Source organism: Sphaerodactylus townsendi, linkage group LG01, assembly GCF_021028975.2.
Source record: "Sphaerodactylus townsendi isolate TG3544 linkage group LG01, MPM_Stown_v2.3, whole genome shotgun sequence".
Taxonomy (NCBI): Eukaryota; Metazoa; Chordata; class Lepidosauria; order Squamata; family Sphaerodactylidae; genus Sphaerodactylus; species Sphaerodactylus townsendi.
Genome location: NC_059425.1, coordinates 194,921,977 through 194,942,167, shown reverse-complemented (window position 1 = coordinate 194,942,167; position 20,191 = coordinate 194,921,977). Strand labels below are relative to the sequence as shown.

General features: G+C 48.0%; 2 protein-coding genes across 2 annotated transcripts in view; one reads left to right on the top strand and one right to left on the bottom strand.

Annotated features, from left to right (window-relative positions):
• Positions 1 to 4,658, bottom strand: part of TRAM2 (translocation associated membrane protein 2) — a 64,041-nt gene extending 59,383 nt beyond the window's left edge. The window contains 1 exon segment of the mRNA XM_048503145.1: positions 4,470 to 4,658. Coding sequence (XP_048359102.1) covers positions 4,470 to 4,589 — 120 coding nt within the window. The 5' untranslated portion in view covers positions 4,590 to 4,658.
• Positions 4,659 to 11,308: 6,650 nt separating this feature from the next.
• Positions 11,309 to 18,236, top strand: LOC125436283 (gallinacin-14-like). Its single transcript, XM_048503158.1, has 2 exons — positions 11,309 to 11,446; positions 17,979 to 18,236. The coding sequence occupies exons 1-2, from the start codon at positions 11,389 to 11,391 to the stop codon at positions 18,110 to 18,112; spliced, it is 192 nt and encodes a 63-aa protein (XP_048359115.1). The 5' UTR covers positions 11,309 to 11,388; the 3' UTR covers positions 18,113 to 18,236.
• The last annotated feature ends 1,955 nt before the right edge of the window (positions 18,237 to 20,191 follow it).

Below are 20,191 nucleotides of genomic sequence, written 5' to 3'. Positions count from 1 at the left end.
TTCCAATGGGAGCTAGTAGGAGATGGAGGCTACACCTTTGAGAGTCCATAACTTTGGACCCCCTGAACCAAACTTAACCCAATCTGGCTGGTATCATCAGGATAGTCTCCTAAAGATACCGTGAAATTTTGATGCTGCTAGCCTAAAAACTGAGCCCCTTGCAGGTCAAAAACTGGAAACGCACTAAAAAACTCTAAAAAAACCACAAACAAGCATGGGAGAGGCAGCAAAACTCAGATTTTTGCACCGGGCTCCATTTTCCCTTGCTACGCCTCTACTCAACATTCATCGTCTCAGTCTTCTTTATGCCCATCTCGAGGGCCTTCCAAAGTCCAGCATGCCCACATATCGACATGGTCGAATCGACACACAATCCTTGCAAACAGAGTCTGCAATTCTCTATTTTAATTGCCTTCCCCATAAAAAGTTGTCCCCGGCCTTTATTAGGGGAATTTTCAGCATCGACGCTTCCTATACATATACAAAATGCCTGCGCTGCTGACCAAATGAATCATACCCACGTTTTTAGCTTCAGGAAATCCTTTCTAATATCCACTTTTTCTGTCCGGAAGCTCCTGGAAGGGGAGAGGGTTTTGGGAAACGATCTCAGGCATCGGCAGGAAGGGTTGCACCCAGATCTCGTGGGCCTTCCTGTTACTCAGAGGGCACGGTTCCTTAAAAGAGGGGTGTTATGAAAGTTGACTTTACCCAATGAGCTATCTCCTGCAATCTTGCTCTTTGAAGAAGAAGAAGAAGAGTTTGGATTTATATCCCCCCTTTCTCTCCTGCAGGAGACTCAAAGGGGCTTACAATCTCCTTAAACCTTCCCCCCTCACAACAAACACCCTGGGAGGTAGGTGGGGCTGAGAGAGCTCCCAGAAGCTGTGACTAGCCCAAGGTCACCAGCTGGCATGTGTGGGAGTGTACAGGCTAATCTGAATTCCCCAGATAAGCCTCCACAGCTTAGGTGGCAGAGCCGGGAATCAAACCCGGTTCCTCCAGATTAGATACACCAGCTCTTAACCTCCTACGCCACTGCTGCTCTTAACCTCCTACGCCACTGCTGCTCTTAACCTCCTATGCCACTGCTTTGCCTGAAAATGACACCTGAAAATGGTCATCCCAGCCGAAAATGGTCATCCCTGCTCCTTGAGAAGAGCAATTTGACTTTCAAAAACAGCTGGGCAGTAAGAGAAGGGAAGGCTGCGTTTAACTGAGTGTTTAACTGTGTTTAACTGCAGAACAATCCACTTTCAATGCACTTTGCAGCTGTGCAGAATAGAAAAACCCACTTACAAACAACTGTGAAAGTGGACTGAAAGTGCGTTCTTCTGCACGTGCGGAAGCGGCCCGAGGGTCGGTTGTCGTCTTTCTGCTCTCTAAGCCTCTGTGGCTTGGAACGCTAATTTCGTATCCGCCGTCCTTTTTAAGATTCGATGTATTGTACGGGGAGTTGATTATTTAACCTTGGGAATTTGTGCCAACAAACCTTTGAACTTTGTTTGGACAACGGTGTTCGGAGCTGCGATTGTTTTCGCAAAGGTCCCCGCTGACTCACAGGCGGATTCTGTATGGGCCAAAAACAGCGGCGAGAAAAAGGTGTGAAAAGGTTTTAAACCATTTTCACACCATTTTCACACCACTGCTTGTGGTCAGTGTGGAATCCGCTATAGACTCGTAGAAGACTCCCAGAGTTGGAAGAGACCCCAAGGGCCATCAAGTCCAAGCCCCTGCCATGCAGGAACACACAATCCAAGCACTCCTGACAGATGGCCATCCTGCCTCTCTTTAAAAACCCCCAAAGGAGACTCCACCACTCTCCAAGGCAGTGAATTCAACTGTCGAATAGCCCTGACGGTCAGGAAGTTCTTCTGAATGTTTAGTTGGAATCACTTTTCCTGCACCTTGAATCCATCACTCCTGGTCCTAGCCTTTGGAGCAGCAGAAAACGAGCTTGCTCCCTCACCAACCTGACATCCCTTCAAATATCTAAACATGGCTATCAAGTCCTTTGCTTCTCCAGACTAAACATCCCCCGCTCCCTAAGTCTCCCCTCGTAGGGCATGGATTCCAGACCTTTGACCAATTTGGTCGCCCTCCTCTGGACCCGTTCCAGCTTGTCAATATCTTTCTTGAATTGCGGTGCCCAGAACTGTACACAATATTCCAGGTGAGGTCTAAACAATGCAGAATAGAGAGGTACAACCACATCCCACGATCTAGACACTATACTGATATTGATACAGCCCAGAATCGCATTGGCTTTCTTGGCCGCCACATCACACTGCTGACTCATGTTTAGTTTATGGTCTACTAAGACTCCCAGATCCCTTACGCATGTAGTGCTGTCAAGAGGCTTTCGTCTCATCCTCGCCGATCAAACTGCTGTATCCCCTGACTGAGTTTCTTGGGGTCTTGTGAGCGTACACTTCCCCCAGAACCCACCTCCAACGCAACGTGAAAACATGGGACCTCCTTGGCCGCACACACATACATACACAGCAGGAAGCCACAAAATGACATCCCAGTCCTATGACTGAGGAAAAAAGGAACTTCCCTCCCAGCTCGGTCGTGACCTTTTCCCATGGCAGCTCTCAGCCCCAGGTGCATTTTAAAAGCAGCAAATAAATAAATGAAGCGCAGGTGCATGGGAGCTCATAACAAAGGGGGGGGGGGGTTTCCACGCACAAGCAGAAAAGAACATGGCGTTATTTATCCATTTTAAATTCATTTATACCCCAGAAACGGCTTTCATAGTTCTCCACTCATCCATTCGATTATCACAACAACCCTGCAAGGTAGATCAGGCGGAGATGATGCATCTCAGCTTCTCCAGGGACCAATAACAGTGCTAGGCGATCTTTTCCTCGGCATATCTCCTCCGGAGGTTCCCGAGACACAAACTGAACGCCCCCTTGCCTACCCCACGGCACAGCCCCATAACCAGAGCGCCCGGTCAGTATGTGAAATGGAGAAGTTCAGTAGCTGTTCTTCACTTCCCCACGAAACGGCCTCACACTGAATGAAACCATCGGGCTGTCGAGATGTCATTCAGCATCACCCACCCCATGGCCCTTAACTGGAGAGGTCAGGGATCGAACCCGGGCCCTTTTGCACGCCAAGCAGATCTTCGGCCTCTGCTCTAAAATCCGAGCAAAATCCAAAGCAACCATGCGCTCTCGCTCAGCCCAGCCTACACCGCAGGGTCCTTGTGCATCCGCAACCTATTCAGCTCTGGGCATCTTGGACTGGGATGAAGCCTGGCTGTCAGGGCTTTAATGGTGACTGGCCGCTGTGGGTGTGTGGTTGTTCACCTGCATCTAGCACAGTGGTGGCGAACCTATGGCACGGGTGCCAGAGGTGGCACTCAGAGCCCTCTCTGTGGGCATGCGTGCACAGAGTTCGTCATGTGATAATAGTGCAATTATTTTAGGGAGATTATTAGCATTAAACCTAAGACCTAGTTTTGGGGAAGCAGTGTAGGTAACCCTGTTAAACCCCACTGATTTTCTTGGGAAGAACTAAAGCGTGATCCTTTACCTGGGAGTAAACTCAGTTGCTGGCAATGGGGCTTGCTCCTGAGTAAACCCTCCTAGGGTCGTGATTCACCCGTTCGAAGCGTTGCACGGTTGCTTCGAAGCAAAGCCACCCGCTACCACCAAGCTTACTCCCGAGTAACGCCTTGGAGCCAACCGTTTTTTTTTCCCCCTAAACTAAAACCTCACTATGCAGGTTAAATTGCCCTGTTGGCCCTTTGCGATAAATCAGTGGGTCTGGGGTTGCAGTTTGGGCACTCGGTCTCGAAAAGGTTCGCCGCCACTGATCTAGCAGAACTAGCAGTTCGCCTGCATCCAGGTGGGCACCTTCCGGGGCATGTCACGGTGCGACGTGTTCCTCTCCCTGGCACAGCGGGTGTCTGCCGCGCAGGTGGCAGGAGTGGGGAGGCTGCATGGGGAGTTCACGAGCACTGCCAGGCAGACCAAACAGGCCACCCGCCCCCCCACACGGGGCCACGTCTCCCCGTGGCATGCCTCTGAAGGTGCCCACCTGTAGGAGCAGCACCCACCAGACCCCGCTGGCCACGCAGCCCGGGAAACCCCGCAGCAGCCCCTTTCGCGCCAGCGGTGAAAGCCTTCAACAAAAAGTTTTGCTGCCCACAGCCGGGCTCGTTCCTGCCACCTCCCCTGCAAAGACCCTCGACGCAGGTCTGCCCGATCGGCCAGCTTCCGTGACGTCAGCCGCACAACGACCCCGCGAGGTAGGCTCGACCGGGAGCAGCCCCAAAGCAGCTTATGCAACCCCCGGCCGGGCCAGATCCCCCGGGCGAGCGAGCGAGGGAGCGAGCGGGACCCCGTGCAGAGCACCAGGAGGTTGGGAGGGGGCAGGCAGGGCTCACCGCGAGCGCTATGAGGATCTGCGCGAGGTCCGGAAGGGTCAGGATCGCGCGCAGGGCGGGGGGGGGGTTTCACCTCGAACATGAGCGCGAGCAGGACGCAGAGCACCAGGCAGAAGCCCAGGTCGGCGTGGTTGTGGATCAGGAACTCCTGGCTGAAGAGCGCCGGGCTCTTGGCCCGCCGACGGAACCCCATCGCCGCCAGCCAGCCAGCCCGCCAGCCCGGCCGCCCCGCCGCCGCCGCCGCCGCCCCCCCTGCGCACGCGCGGCTCCCCCCGGGCCCCGCCCCTCCGGCCGCCCCGCCACGCACGGCGCGCTCCCGCCTCCGCGTGCTCTGGGCCCTGGAGGGCCGCGCCTGCGCACTGCGGGGCAGGCGGGGGGGGGGAGAACAAAGTCGGGGACGCTGCTGGCGGGGCGGGGCGATGGAGGGGGCGGGGCGGGCTGGTGGAGGGGGCGTTATGTCTGCTTGGAGGGACAGATCCCCGTATGGATGCCTCTATGGATGTACGTATACATGCCTGCTTGCCTGCCTGCCTGTGTGGGTGGATGCCTCTATATATGTATGTTTGCATGCATGTATGTATCTATAGTGCCTGCCTGTAAATGTGCATGGATGTCTGTATATACACGCATGCCTCCCTCCCTGTCCACCTGTCTGGATAAATGTATGTATGTTTGCATGCCTGTCTGTGTGTCTGCATCTATCTATCTATCTATCTATCTATCTATCTATCTATCTATCTATCTATCTATCTATCTATCTATCTATCTATCTATCTATCTATCTATCTATCTATCTATCTATCTATCTACCTACCTACCTACCTATCAGAAGAAGAAGAAGAAGAAGAAGAAGAGGAGGAGGAGGAGTTTGGATTTATATCCCCCCTTTCTCTCCTGCAGGAGACTCAAAGGGGCTCACAACCTCCTTGCCCTTCCCCCCTCACAACAAACACCCTGTGAGGTAGGTGGGGCTGAGAGAGCTCTGAGAAGCTGTGACTAGCCCAAGGTCACCCAGCTGGCGTGTGTGGGAGTGCACAGGCTAACCTGAATTCCCCAGATAAGCCTCCACAGCTCAGGTGGCAGAGCTGGGAATCAAACCCGGTTCCTCCAGATTAGATACACGAGCTCTTAACCTCCTACGCCACTGCTGCTCTCTCTCTCTCTCTCTCTCTCTCTCTCTCTCTCTCTCTCTCTCTCTCTCTCTGTATGTATGTATGTATGTACCTACCTACCTACCTACCTTCCTTCCTTCCTTCCTTCCTTCCTTCCTTCCTTCCTTCCTTCCTTCCTTCCTTCCTTCCTTCCTTCCTTCCTTCCTTCCTTCCTTCCTTCCTTCCTTCCTTCCTTCCTTCCTTTAAATTTCTTATACTCATCCACCCCCATATTACAGCATATAAAATTCAACAACATAAAACCCAGTACAAATATAAAACCACTTAAAATTAATACATTAAAAATACAATACAAAATTTAGATGGCAAGATGTAGGTGTGTATGTATATGTGCCTGCCTGCCTAACTGTTTGTCTGTATGCCGCCCTGCCTGCCTGTATGTAGCCATGCTTGTATACCTGTTTGCCTGCCTGTCTGTGTGCCTAAATGTAAGTATGGATGCCTGAATGTATCCCTGCCTGCATGTTTAGTTCTGTCCACTTCTGAAATATCGTCTCACTGAAAAAGACAATAACGCTAGGAAAAGTGGGAGGCAACAGGGAAAGAGGAAGACCCAGTGTAAAATGGATCAACTCAATCAATCACTCCCCTCTCTTGCATGCCACCCCTCCCTCCCCTTCCCTTGCATGCCGCCACCCTCCCTCTCCTCCACTAGAGTGGGTAGGCTGTGTCCAGATGCTGGCCCCCTCCCCTCTATTTTTCAAGACCTATGCAAGGCTCGTCACAACACACACACACACACACACACACAGAGGTTTAGCGCACTATAAGAAACGGAAGAGAAAATAAATGTTCTTTTTAAAAGGATTTTAGTGAGAAAATAAGAAAATGGAATAAAATAAAATTCCACCTGCAGTCACTCAGATATTGGGGTAAAAACACATATCAGGTATCCCAGGATGTAGTTTAGAGGTGAAAGACAGGTTTTGGATATACTGAGAGAGAAGGGACGGGATACCCAAGATTATATCCACCAGTCTTGTAGTGGACGTCCAGGAGACAGAGACCTAATGGCTAACACTAGGCTCTGGATGACCAGCGCGGATGGAACAATTTTATCGAGCGGCAAGGTAGTGTGTGATAATATTGAATATCTAACTGGGGTCTGAGCCATGTCTTTACAGGGGAAAACGTGACTTGGGGCAAAGGAATACCTTTGATCCTGTCATGCATGACGTAGTGGTTAAGAGCAGGTGCACTTTAATCTGGAGAACCAGGTTTGATTCCCCGCTCTGCCACTTGAGCTGTGGAGGCTTGTCTGGGGAATTCAGATTAGCTTGTGCACCCAAACACACGCCAGCTGGGTGGCTTTGGGCTAGTTACAGTTCTTTGGAGCTTTCTCAGTCCCACCTACCTCACAGGGTGTTTGTTGTGAGTCAGGGAAGGGAAAGGAGATTGTAAGATCATTTGAGTCTCCTACAAGGAGAGAAGTGGGGGTGGGGGGTGGGTTTATAAATCCAACTCTTGTTCTATGAACAAAAGATTTTTCCTGCCTCTCCAGGTGAGGTCTTAAGTGTCAGATTATTGACCTGATGGTTGGCCCATTATCTTGATGGATTTTGCCAGTGTTGGACAATAAACAGGTAACCACGCTTCATGTGGATTTCAACTGTAGGTGGTCATGAGGAGGGTGAATCAGAAGAAGAACCTTGAATAGGTTAAGAGATATAGACAAAAGAGGTTTGTCTAGGCGTGCTGTTGTTCATATTCAAATGCTAGTCACAGTCCTTTGGAGCTCTCTCAGTCCCACCTACCTCACAGGGTGTCTGTTGTGGGGGTGGGGTGGAGAAGGTGATTGTAATCCCCTTTGAGTCTCCTTGCAGGAGAGAAAGGGGGATATAAATCCAAACTCCTCCTCCTCCTCCTCCTCCTCCTCCTCTCCTCCTCCTCCTCATCTTCTTCTTCTTTTTCTTCTTTTTCTTCTTTTTCTTCTCCTCCTCCTCCTCCTTCTCCTCCTCCTCCTCCTCCTCCTCCTCCTCCTCCTCCTCCTCCTCTTCTTCTTCTTCTTCTTCTTCTTCTTCTTCTTCTTCTTCTTCTTCTTCTTCTTCTTCTTCTTCTTCTTCTTCTTCTTCTTCTTCTTCTTCATTATTGAACGATCCAGGGGCATGACAATAGCACATGTGTGTGTGTGTAAATTGTATTGGGTCTCCAGCCACTGTGAGTCCTTGGAAGCTGTGCAGGGTCGGCCCTGGTTAGAACTTGGCTGGGTGACCACCAAGGAAGTGCAAGGTTGCTATGCCAAGCCGGGCGTCTCTTGCCTTGAAAATCCTACAAGATCACCATAAATCAGGTTAAAACTTGCTGGCGCTTGATTCCACCCGTTTCTATTCCATGCCTATGCATAGTAGGTTTCTTCCCATTTAGATTTTGTTATTGCTTCCCACTACGCTGTTCTTTGTCGTTGCTTTCCACCACCACCAGCCTGGGACACACAGGACTAGCAAGCAAGGCGGTGGCCAGGTCATATGGGGTGGGGGGGCGCAAAACCCAGATTTTGTCCCCGGCTCCATTTTCCCTAGCTACGCCTCTGAGGCTGAATGCTGAGCTGGAGGCAAGGCTGAATTCTGAGCTGGCCATGGCAAACCCATCCCATGCAAATCTCACTCCCACAGAAGAACCGAGATGGCATGTTCTAAGCCACGATTGCCCTAATTCTTTGAGTAGGCTGTAAGTTCTAGTGCGCAGTGCTATTACTTCTTCCTCTTAATGAATGGTTCTAACTAATAGAATTGTAGCATGTGATCAGGAGCCCACGGCAATATTTGGATCTATACATTTCTTGAAAACATTTTTGTCTCGCCTTCCTTACCGTACACAGTGACACAGGTTGTGGAGTTGGGAACTCCCACTGAAATGGCAACTCCCGCTGAAACTAGTAGACACAACATTAAGAGCGGAGCAAACATCATCCAGCTAGTGATATAGCAGCATGTGCATATACCAGGGGTGCCCGACATGGTACTGATGGGCACTGTGGTGCCTGGTAAAGATTTCCTGGCACCTGTCAAGAGTTTTTAGAAAGTGGGTAAGGGCAGGTGAGTCTTCTACCAGCAGGGGTTTGGATTGACCCCTGGCGACCTGATGGGTGGTGAAGATTAAAATAATATAGTTTTGGAAGCCTAGTGACACCAAAGCCCTGGAGCAGCAGTGGCGTCGGAGGTTAAGAGCTCGTGTATCTAATCTGGAGGAACTGGGTTTGATTCCCAGCTCTGCCGCCTGAGCTGTGGAGGCTTATCTGGGGAATTCAGATTAGCCTGTACACTCCCACACATGCCAGCTGGATGACCTTGGGCTAGTCACAGCTTCTTGGAGCTCTCTCAGCCCCACCCACCTCACAGGGTGTTTGTTGTGAGGGGGGAAGGGCAAGGAGATTGTCAGCCCCTTTGAGTCTCCTACAGGATAGAAAGAGGGGATATGTGGTGGGATTCAGCATGTTCGCACCACTTCGGCAGAACCAGTTGTTAAAATTGTGCTTGTAAACAACCAGTGGTTAAATTATTTGAATCCCACCACTGCTCTGGACCCTCTTCCCGTATTGCAACCAGGTCTTAGCTGTGTCGGCTCAGTCCCACTCTGTGCAAAGGCAGCGAGGCCTGTTGTGCCAGCCCCACCCTTCTCCGTGGAACAGCTGCGGTCGGCTCCGGCTGCCCAGGTGACCCAACTAGTTCCCTGCAGCTTCTTGTGTAGGGGTCTTCAAACTATGGCCCTCCAGATGTTCATGAACTACAGTTCCCATCAGCCCTGCCACTTGGCCATGCTGGTAGGAGCTGATGGGAAATGTAGTCCATGAACATCTGGAGGGCCATAGTTTGAAGACCCCTGTTCTTGTGGCTTCTGTCTTCCAGGAAGTTCCTGAGTTTGCTGGTAAGTCCAGGGGCAGGTTGCCACATGTGGGGCATCCTGAGGTCCACGGGCAAACGTCTGGGCAAGTGAAGGGGGTGGGGAAGACCGCTGGGTGATAGAAGGCAGCTGCACCCCCAGACGACCTCGAATAGGGTGAGCATTTGGGAAGACCTCATTTTGTTCAATGTAAAACTTTTTAGGAGGTTAGTGATTGGCTGGAAGAGTCAGCTGGTGGCTGGAGGAAAAAGTGGACTGAGATCTTGACGGGCTCCGCTTGGCCGCTATGGAGCCTGCGGGTGGATTCGTGAGCTGGCAGTGGCCAAGGAAGTACAAAACAGTGGGCCCAGGATTCCGCCCCAAGGCAACTGGCGCAAGGAAGCCAAGCGGCGTATCCGTACGTTATGGTTCCAAAGATTTAAAAACTTGGACATCTGTTTCTTTCAATGGAGGGCCATATCGAGCATTCCTAAAACTGGCAGGAGGCAAAGGCCATGTTGGGCCAAACTAGACATTATGCAGCCGCCATTTTGGAGCAGGAAAATCCTGTTAACAATACTGCGGGAGCCTCATTCGGCTCGGGACTGTGGCAGAGGGGGAGGTCACCTGTCTTCTCCCATGCTGTTTTCCTGACCCGAAATGGCACCGATGCCCTTGACCCAGTTTTGCTCTTGGCCCAGTTTTGGCTTGAGAAGACAGCGGACATGGATGACAGGAGTCCGTCCCCCACACACAATGCAGTCCCAAACTAATTGGATCCCCACAGCACAGTTAAAAGAAGTTCCTCCCAGCTCCAAAATAGTACCAAGTCCCTGTGGTGGATTTGAAGAGGAGAAAACACCTAGTTTGTTCCTGGTTTAAAATTTTGTCCTGTTTTGTGTCAGTCCCCTGTTCACCTCAGAAGGGTCACCAGCTCACGGTTGGGAAAATCCTGGCTTTCCTGTTTCCCTCTCCCCTCCCTGGCAATTCCCTGGCGCCAGCCCTCCTGCGGGAAGGTGCGAACGTTCCCAGGTTTCTTGAAGCTCTGTAGTGCAAATGTTATACACTTTGTGAAACACATTTGGTGGGAATCAAATGGGGGTTATAATATAATATAATATATATAATCTATATATATTATAATATAATATAATATAATAGGATATAATCTCTGGATCTAAGCGGGGGAGCTTAGATTCAGCTTTCTTTATTTACGCATTGTAGAAATAAACTGCTTTAGGACTTGCCTACGGTCTTTGTTATTTCCACGTTCGAGAGCCTGACAGGTGCTGGGGAAGGCCGGGTTTGGGAGGGTCTTCTATGGGACACAATGTCATAAAGTCCACCTTCCAAAGCAGCCATTTTCTCTATTATCTGGAGATCAGTTGTAATACTAGAAGATCTCACTGTTAACCCTTTGCAACCCGCCGCAGAATCATAGAATCACGGAATCATAGAATCATAGAGTTGGAAGAGACCCCAAAGGCCATCAAGTCCAACCCCCCATGGTGCAAATGTGCTGTTTAGAAAGCCACGAGAACCAGGAATGCAGCACCAACTGGCTGGCAGCAAATTTGCTTATATTTTTCACTGGGGTTTTCTGACGACTTGCTTACCAGCTCCCAGTTTACGCAAAACGACGACTCCAGCAATCCTCCATCATGCGTGCTTGTCACATACACATGGAGACGAACAAGCATGCGTGCTTTCTGAATCGCTGGGCTGAGAGGAAAGCTCTCACTGGCTCTAATAAGTATTCCGGGCGAAATGGGAACTGAACCAAACAACGATCCTTCTATGCAGAGTAGAGTCTTGCACAATGAATCTTGCAAAATGAATAGCCTTTAGTAGTTGGGAAACGGGAACAGATGCCTATCAAATGCCACCTTCCCAGTATTTCTAGGCACTAAGAACAGCCGTGTAATCTTTTCCTGTGCCTTCCACTCTCACTCCGACCTCTTTGCTGTGAGTTCCAGATCCCAGCCAGAACTTGGATCAAGCATGAAGATCTTTTGTCTTCTGTTTGCTCTTATGCTCCTACCATGCCCAGCGATTTCAGGTAAGAGACAGCCTCCATTCCAGGGATATTGAAAAGGCAGATGTTCACCAGCTTCTCAAAGCGAGACAGCCCTTTTAAACTTTCTATACCTTTTTGGGGATCCATGGGGGAAATAACTCCACACTACTCTTTCCCGTCCCCAACGGCATACGGATCTCACGCTAGTTAGAACACTGAATGCATTGATGTTTTATTGTTAACGTTCGCTATTGATGTTCAACGCTGCTGAGCAACAGGCTGTATTTTGTGGCCGTTTGTCTCATCAGTGTCCGAGCGATTGTGAAGCCAACAGCTGTGTCAAAGCAATTGGAAAAAGAGATTCAGAGCAAAGGGAACTTCTCCCTCTAGAACATAATCTGAGGTTCAGCAGAACATATAAATACATACATACATAGTTTATTTACGGTCATTGACCAGCAAGATCCAAAAGAATTAAAATCATAAAATGTACAGATATTACAAATATACAGATTAAAACAGTTAACAAAATACAGACCTCAGGAACTCAGAACATCAGCTCAAGATAATGAGTGGAAGGTCAGTCTCATAATAATTAATAATAAGGATTAGCTGGCAGAGCCAGTAGTGCTCTGTCGGGCCTTCCTGATTTTACTTGATATCCAGGCAAACTTGGCAACAGAATACGTTAGATTTTTATTAGTATCTGATAACAGTATTTTAACCTTTTCTTTCTTAGCCAAAGGAGTGTTTGTCTGGTCAAAGGACAGAAGCATCCAACGTATCTCATCATAGTATGAGTATTCAAATAATATATGTTCTGAGTTTTCAACACCTCCTATTTGACAACTGCAAATTCTGCCCTCAGTTGGTACTTTGTTGTAAATCCTGTTGGTATAGTTAGATGAAAGGGCGTTGTAACGGAGTAGGCTGTAGGCTCTTCGATAGTTAACGTTAAACAAAGAAGTAAGATAAGGCATTATTGAAAGTTTATTCAGCATTATTTTACTGAAAATTGGGTGTTTGAGTTTATTCAGGTCGTGTTGCCTCTCGACATCTATGAATATAAATATTTCATTCAGCCTTTTGCAGTGTTCTTGCTCCTCTGTGGATTTTTTTCCTCACTCCTACCAGCATGCCATCGAAACATTTTACCCTGTTTAAAAGGCCTTAAGGGATTCTGCACCAATATAATGTATGTCCTAAAAATGGGACACAGTATTGGTCCTGGAACTGGGCTGGTACTGATTAATTTGTTTTCATATCATGGAAGCATGTTTTCCTGCAAAACGGCGGCATTACACTCTTTATTTCTTTTGGGTCCTCTTGCCAGTTTCTGCTGTTGAAACTGCTGTTATATTCTGGAATAACTGAACTAATCAGTTGGCAGGATAGCCCTGAGATGCCCTAAGACAGACCTGGGCATTATACGGCCCGCGGGCCACATCCGGCCCGCCGGATGACCCTGACTGGCCCCCCTGCCGTGCTGGGGAGCGAGGCGTCTTTGAAAGCCCCGCAGAAGCCGGTTGCCTTGGCTGCCGGCTTCTGCGGGGCTTTCAAAAGCGCCTCGCCCCGCTGCCTTTTGGCCCGGCCCTCCACAGTATTTTCTGTTTCTTATGCGGCCCCATGGAAAAAATAATTGCCCACCCCTGCCCTAAGATGAAGTGGCAGGGAAGATGAGTAAGAGCACTGAAAGAAGAAACTCAAGTAGGATTCCAAGGATGCTGGATTGGAGTTCACTTTATAGTAAGGAGATGCTTTTACTTCTCTGCCATCACTACACACACATAGCGTCATTCTGCTCTATGTTTCGAATGGCTGGCAACCATATGAGAGATGAGATAAACCTTAATTTGTTACCACACTTCCCAGTGGCTCCTTCCAGCAGGCTCGGTTCCATTTTCCTGGTCTTTCCATGCACCAATTTAGACCCACTGGAAGTTGCAAACAATAGACATCAAATGAGGAATTAATAGAAAGCAAAATAACCCCTTGTAGGATTTGGGAAGCCCAGATTTGCATCCCCACTCTGCCATGGAAACTTGCTGCAGGGGGGTGGGGGTGGGCAGTGGAAGTGAGAAAGACCCCCCCCCCTCAGAAACGACATGGTATGGTCTTTGTTTGGCTAGTCTGCACAACCCATTCAAGTAGTTTCCCCATTAAGATCAAGTGAAACATAGCGAGGGAGATTTCCCTGTGCAAGGATTTTTAATTTTCTTGTGCCCCAGACTTTTCCAAATCTCTTCTGAATCTCTGCTCAGTACCTGATTCTTGATTAACTAGATGTAAGTCCAGTAGGACCTTTTGGGGTGTCAGCTTTTGAGACTCAAAATTCCCATTGACCCTGAGCCTTGGAAGCTCATCCCCGGCAAATCTTGCTTCTCCCTAAAGTCCCACTGGAGTCAAATCCAGGTGTGTTACTGCAACCTGGCACAGCTGCCCTCTGAAAATGATTCTAGGGAGCAGCAGTGGCGTAGGAGGTTAAGAGCTCGTGTATCTAATCTGGAGGAACCGGGTTTGATTCTCTGCTCTGCCGCCTGAGCTGTGGAGGCTTATCTGGGGAATTCAGATTAGTCTGTACACTCCCACAAACGCCAGCTGGGTGACCTTGGGCTAGTCACAGCTTCTCGGAGCTCTCTCAGCCCCACCCACTTCACAGGGTGTTTGTTGTGAGGGGGGAAGGGCAAGGAGATTGTAAGCCCCTTTGAGTCTCCTACAGGAGAGAAAGGGGGGATATAAATCCAAACTCCTCCTCCTCCTCCTCCTCCTCCTCCTCCTCCTCCTCCTCCTCCTCCTCCTCCTCCTCCTCCTCCTCTTCTTCTTCTTCTTCTTCTTCTTCTTCTTCTTCTTCTTCTTCTTCTTCTTCTTCTTCTTCTAGATGAGTGGATGAGCTTTGTTACTGAAAACCATTTTTTGGCCCTCCGATGAAATTCAAGTTCTGGAAAAGGCCAAAACGACAACATTCCTTTAACACCGAAGGCATGTTACCCAGTCTGCAATGTCTGAGGTCCTTTCTAGTCACTTTCCTGGTTTTACAATTCCGTGTCTTTAGGCATCTCTCATATTATTTTCATCTGAGGAAACTGAACAGCAAAGAATATTTAACAACTGGCGACCGAAGCACGAGCAGCCCCCTCAAAACAGCACAGTGATACGGTTAACATGTCAGACTAGGCTCTGGGTCAGGGGTCTGCAACCTGCGGCTCTCCAGATGTTCATGGACTACAATTCCCATCAGCCCCTGCCAGCAGAGCCCTGCTCTGGGTGATCCTGGGTTTGAATCCCCCCTTGTTCCATGGAAGTTTGCTGGGTGCCCTTGAGCCCACAATTCTCTGCCTTACCTACCTCTCAGACTCGCTGTGGGGAAAACTGTACAAGGTATCCTTAGCTCCAGTGGCGTAGGAGGTTAAGAGCTCGTGTATCTAATCTGGAGGAACCGGGTTTGATTCCCCGCTCTGCCACCTGAGCTGTGGAGGCTTATCTGGGGAATTCAGATTAGCCTGTACACTCCCACACACGCCAGCTGGGTGACCTTGGGCTAGTCACAGCTCTTTGGAGCTCTCTCAGCCCCACCTACCTCACAGGGTGTTTGTTGTGAGGGGGGAAGGGCAAGGAGTTTGTAAGCCCCTTTGAGTCTCCTACAGGAGAGAAAGGGGGGATATAAATCCAAACTCTTCTTCTTCTCCACAGTTATGCCATATTTAGCCTTAGTAACAAATGCATTCAACACCCCTGTTCTAGAAAGTCTTCCGAGAGCTAAAGCACAAGACACTGGGGCAGAGACAATCTTGTTTTCCTTTTGTCACTGCAGATACCCATCCTGACTGTAATCTTGCGCACTTTGCAAAACCACAATTATAAGGCGGGCCAGAGCTACATGAAAGAAAAACTGAGCACCTGACGTACATATCAACATGGTTTTAGGGTCAATTCCTTCTGGCTTCTTGGACAGCAATGCCCTTTGTCACAGGCAGGAGGCGCTCAAGTCACAAAAATTAGCTTTTGCTATTTGAGACCCAGCGGTTTCATCTATGGAAGAAAACTGGGATTCTTAAGTGGAACATCTGGAGTTGCCCAGCGCTGAAAATTTGCCACTGTCACCCAGCTGCTTGTGAGCATGCTTCATTGCACAGAGTCGATCCCTTGCAAAATTGCTTCACTGTTCTTGATTTCAGTGGGTTTAGATTTGAATAAATCTGCACGGGACTGCATCGCAGGAGGCCCACATTGAATTCCAAAGGGAATTTGGCAGCAATCGTGCAGTAGGTTGGAATGTTTGCACACAGGTTCTGTAACCACTCCCCCCGCCCCACCCCCACCCCGGCCCTCACCAGGAATGTGTAAGACTCTGTTACTCCAGTCCGTAACTTAGACTCAAGAAGGGTTCAAGAGTTTTATTGTACAGTGTCAGGATCCTTGCTGCAGAAAGCCAGAGGTGAAAGGCCTGGCTTTTGCAGCTACATTTATCTCCAGCTTTCCCTGCTTCTCCTGGTTCCCCCCCCCCCCCTTCTCCCACAATAGAGTAAATAATAGGGAGTGCGGTGAAGTCAGTATTGTTATGTGTCCCTACTTTCAAGGACGAGGGATAGACTTAATCCAGCTCCCCCCGGGGGGGGGGGGTGGGCAGGAAGGGTTTTTTTGGGGAGGGCAGGAAATGGCACATTTTGTCATACATTTTTTAAAGAGCTTCGGAGGGGAGGTCACCTTTCCCATTCAATGTAAACATGCAAATGACCTAGGGAAATGCTTTCCCTTCCTTCCAACCAAAATAATATCCGTGTCGATGTTGCTTCCCATCTTAGCTTCTCAATATATATGTTACTCTGAATTATTATTATTATTATTATTATTGTTGTTGTTGTTGTTGTTGTTGTTGTTGTTGTTGTTGTTGTTGTTGTTGTTGTTGTTGTTATCGTTATCGTTATCGTCATCGTCATCGTTATTGTTATTATTAATTAAATTTGATTAACCGCCCACCCCCGAAGGGCTCTGGGCGGTGTACAACAAAATCACTATTTACAAACGGTACGATGAGTTTCTGTCACAGGATCAAACATTAAAAGGCAAATAATCACCACCCCTAGCTTTGTGGTCTACGTAGCCTTACTACGTAGCCATACTAATCACTTGTTCAGCATACAGTTTTCATTTCTCCCTCAGATTAAGTGCTCCAAACTTCCCTGTAAACAATATTCTTGGTTTTTCTCTCTGGTTGAAGGATGACCAAGCTGACAGTTGAACTAACTCTGGAGCACTCTGAATGTCCCTCTCATTGTTATCATCCCCAAGATCATAGCATGAGATTATCCTTTTGTAATTTCACTATTAATTTCACCTCTTAATACTGCCAGTTCCCACTTGGGAAATACCTGGAGAGTTGGCGTGTGTGTGTGTGTGTATGTGTGTATGTGTGTGTGTGTGTGTGTGTGTGTGTGAGAGAGAGAGAGAGTGAGTGAGTGAGTGAGTGAGTGAGTGAGTGAGAAAAGCGGGGTTTCCTTTGGTCCAACCACCAAAGGAGCCATTTTCTTCAGAGGAACGGATCTCTGTCACCTGGAGATTTTAATCCCAGGAGATGTCCAATCTAGCATCACTGCAGAGCATCTGCTTCCCAGACTGATATCAAACTTCTGATATCATAGTTTGGGAAGGAATTACAAAACATTAAGGTAGCAGCAGTGGCGTAGGAGGTTAAGAGCTCGTGTATCTAATCTGGAGGAACCGGGTTTGATTCCCAGCTCTGCCGCCTGAGCTGTGGAGGCTTATCTGGGGGATTCAGATTAGCCTGTACACTCCCACCCACGCCAGCTGGGTGACCTTGGGCTAGTCACAGCTTCTCGGAGCTCTCTCAGCCCCACCCACCTCACAGGGTGTTTGTTGTGAGGGGGGAAGGGCAAGGAGATTGTCAGCCCCTTTGAGTCTCCTGCAGGAGAGAAAGGGGGGATGTAAATCCAAACTCTTCTTCTTCTTCTCTCTTCCCATCTTAGCTTCTCCATATATATGTTACTCTGCATTATTCCAGGATCATAGCATGAGATTATCCTTTGTAATTTCACTACTTTTTAATACTGCCAGTTCCCACTTGGGAAATACCTGGAGAGTTGTGTGTGTGTGTGTGTGTGTAAAAGGCATGCAAGGCATAAGGGCGTGCAGCGAGCTTGAAATGTTTGTTTAGAAAAAAAATCGTAGTGCAACGGGTTTTGGTCCAACCACCAAAGGAGCCATTTTCTTCAGAGGAACGGGTCTCTGTCATCTGGAGATTGTAATCCCAGGAGATGTCCAATCTAGCATCACTGCAGAGCAGCTGCTTCCCAGACTGATACCAGACTTCTGATATCACAGTTTGGGAAGGAATTACAAAACATTCAGGTAGCTAAGGAGGGGGAATTAGGATCCCAGCTCTCGGTAAGAAACATTTGGTTCTGCAGAACTATTATTCTCTGTGTTGGTCATATCTGATAACGCCCAATTCAGACAAGTGCCTCCTTGACTACAAAACCCAATGATCAACCTTGATAAGGTTCTCTCTCTCTCTCTCTCTCTCTCTCTCTCTCTCTCTCTCTCTCTCTCTCTGCAGCAAATATACGTGGCGATACTGTTGCTTGCAAGAGGGACTTCAATTTTTGTGCCACTTTGATCTGCCCCTTCTTCTACAAAGCAAGTGGAACTTGTTACAACCAAAAGCAGAAATGCTGCAAACCCTGGATATAAAGTAAATCCTGCAATCCTCCAGGAACAGGTCTTTCCCATGATCTGACGATATACCTGCGACCCTCACCTTCCTATCTGTGTATCTCTAGCAATGCATCTAATTTAAATAAACGCATATGTATTATTTTCTCTCAAATAAAAATGCTGTAAATATTACTTATAATGACAATTATTTATGATGCGACTGTAAACTGCACAGGAAATGGTCTGAAGGCCATGAGCGATCTTTGAGCGAGCAAGCCTTTATTGGCATAGACAACAGTACAACAATAATAAAAACAAATTAAAAAGCATATACAAAACAGGAAATAAATGTTAGGTCGAAGGAAATCTACTGGCGTTTAGTAATTTCCAGGAGAAAGTCTGCCACTATCATACAGAGAGAAGGATCAGGGTTGTCCAACAAGTAGTGTAATCTAATTAAATCGGGGAGATGGGGTAAATGTAAAGGAGTAAGATTCTCATACTTGGATCTGATTTCCTTGAATCTGAGACAGTGTAGTAATTGGTGGGCCAGAGATTCAACTGAGCCATCGTTACATGGGCACAATCTTTTAGCCTTTTCTTGCTTATTAAATCTGCCATGCAACAAGGCAGAAGGCATAACATTAAACCTGGCGAGCATTATGGCTCTCCTTTGAACAGGGTTTATTAAGCAATACAGGTAGTGTGCCAAGGCATTCAAATGGGAGAGAAAAATACAGGGGGGAACTCGTTTTCTTGGCTGCGGTGATTAGGGTAGAGAACTCTCTATCCAATAGTTGACCTTTTAATTTCCTATAAGCTTCTGAATAGGACAAGGGGCAAAGTGAATCCACTGACAATCCAATAGAGGCAATTTTTTCTTCAATTATGGAAAACCAGGGGTTGGAATGGGTGTCAGAGAGCAGACGGTGGACCAGGGAACATGAGAGATCTTGATTGTTCAGAAGATCTGGCAAAAGAAATAGCTGGATGAGAAACAAGTTGGTGAAAATAGTATTCGAGCTGGTTGAAGGACGTTGGAAGAAAAACTGCCTACAAATTTAAAAGCAGGAAGAAAATACAGTGGAACCTCAGTTTTCGTAGGTAATGCGTCCGGATTACCTCGGCAAAAACCGAAACCGACGAAAACCGAGGCCCCCCTTGGCAAGCAACGGGTTGCCAGTTTTCATTGCGAAATTGGCGTGCACGCACAGACGAAAACCAGTGAAAACTGAAGCACCCGACGAAAAGCAAGACAACACTTTTGCCCAAAGAATCGGCGACAACCGAAACGAACGAAAACCAATGTCAACAAAAAGCGAGGTTCCACTGTACTATGTTTGTGTATCGTCAAGCTTTATTGGCCTGCAGGCCATTCAGAGGCATTAAAATGTACCACCGTGTTTCCCCGGATATAAGACAGTGTCTTATATTAATTTTTGCTCCCAAAGATGTGCTATGTCTTATTTTCAGGGGATGTCTTATTTTTCTGTGTTCTGTTCGTCGGGCATGCTTCCAAACAAAAACTTTGCTACGTCTTACTTTCGGGGGATGCCTTATATTTTGCACTTCAGCAAAACCTCTACTACGTCTTATTTTCAGAGGATGTCTTATATTCGCGGAAACAGGGTATTATGATGTTAATTGTCTGTGGTCACTTCACATTGAGCAAACATTCCCTTTAGGTTTGAGTCCCGATTATGCACACATTTCCCCCTCTTTGGCAGTCACCCCACATTCAGACCAGAGAATCCTCGCAATTTCCAAAAGCTCCGGTGTGATTTTTCTTCTTCCTTCGCAGGGAAAGCAAAGGAGATCAGCTTTTAGCATCCTTTGGGTTTTCGTGCTCCTCTCTGCTTTCCCCTGACCACACCACAGTAGTTCCTCCCATTCTTCGAGCAATCATTTCAGAAGGATCAGAAGTTATTTCTTTTTTTTTAAAAAAAATTCATGCTGAAGGTCTAACGCTGGGTCTAGCGATGGACCCAGTGAAATTGACAAGAAATTGACATAGTCTAGCAAACTAACACTAGACTAAGGATGGCAGGAATAAAAATGGTTTAAAAAGGTAGAAGGCAACCTGTCCAAATTGAGGTTGCACAGAAATAACAAGAA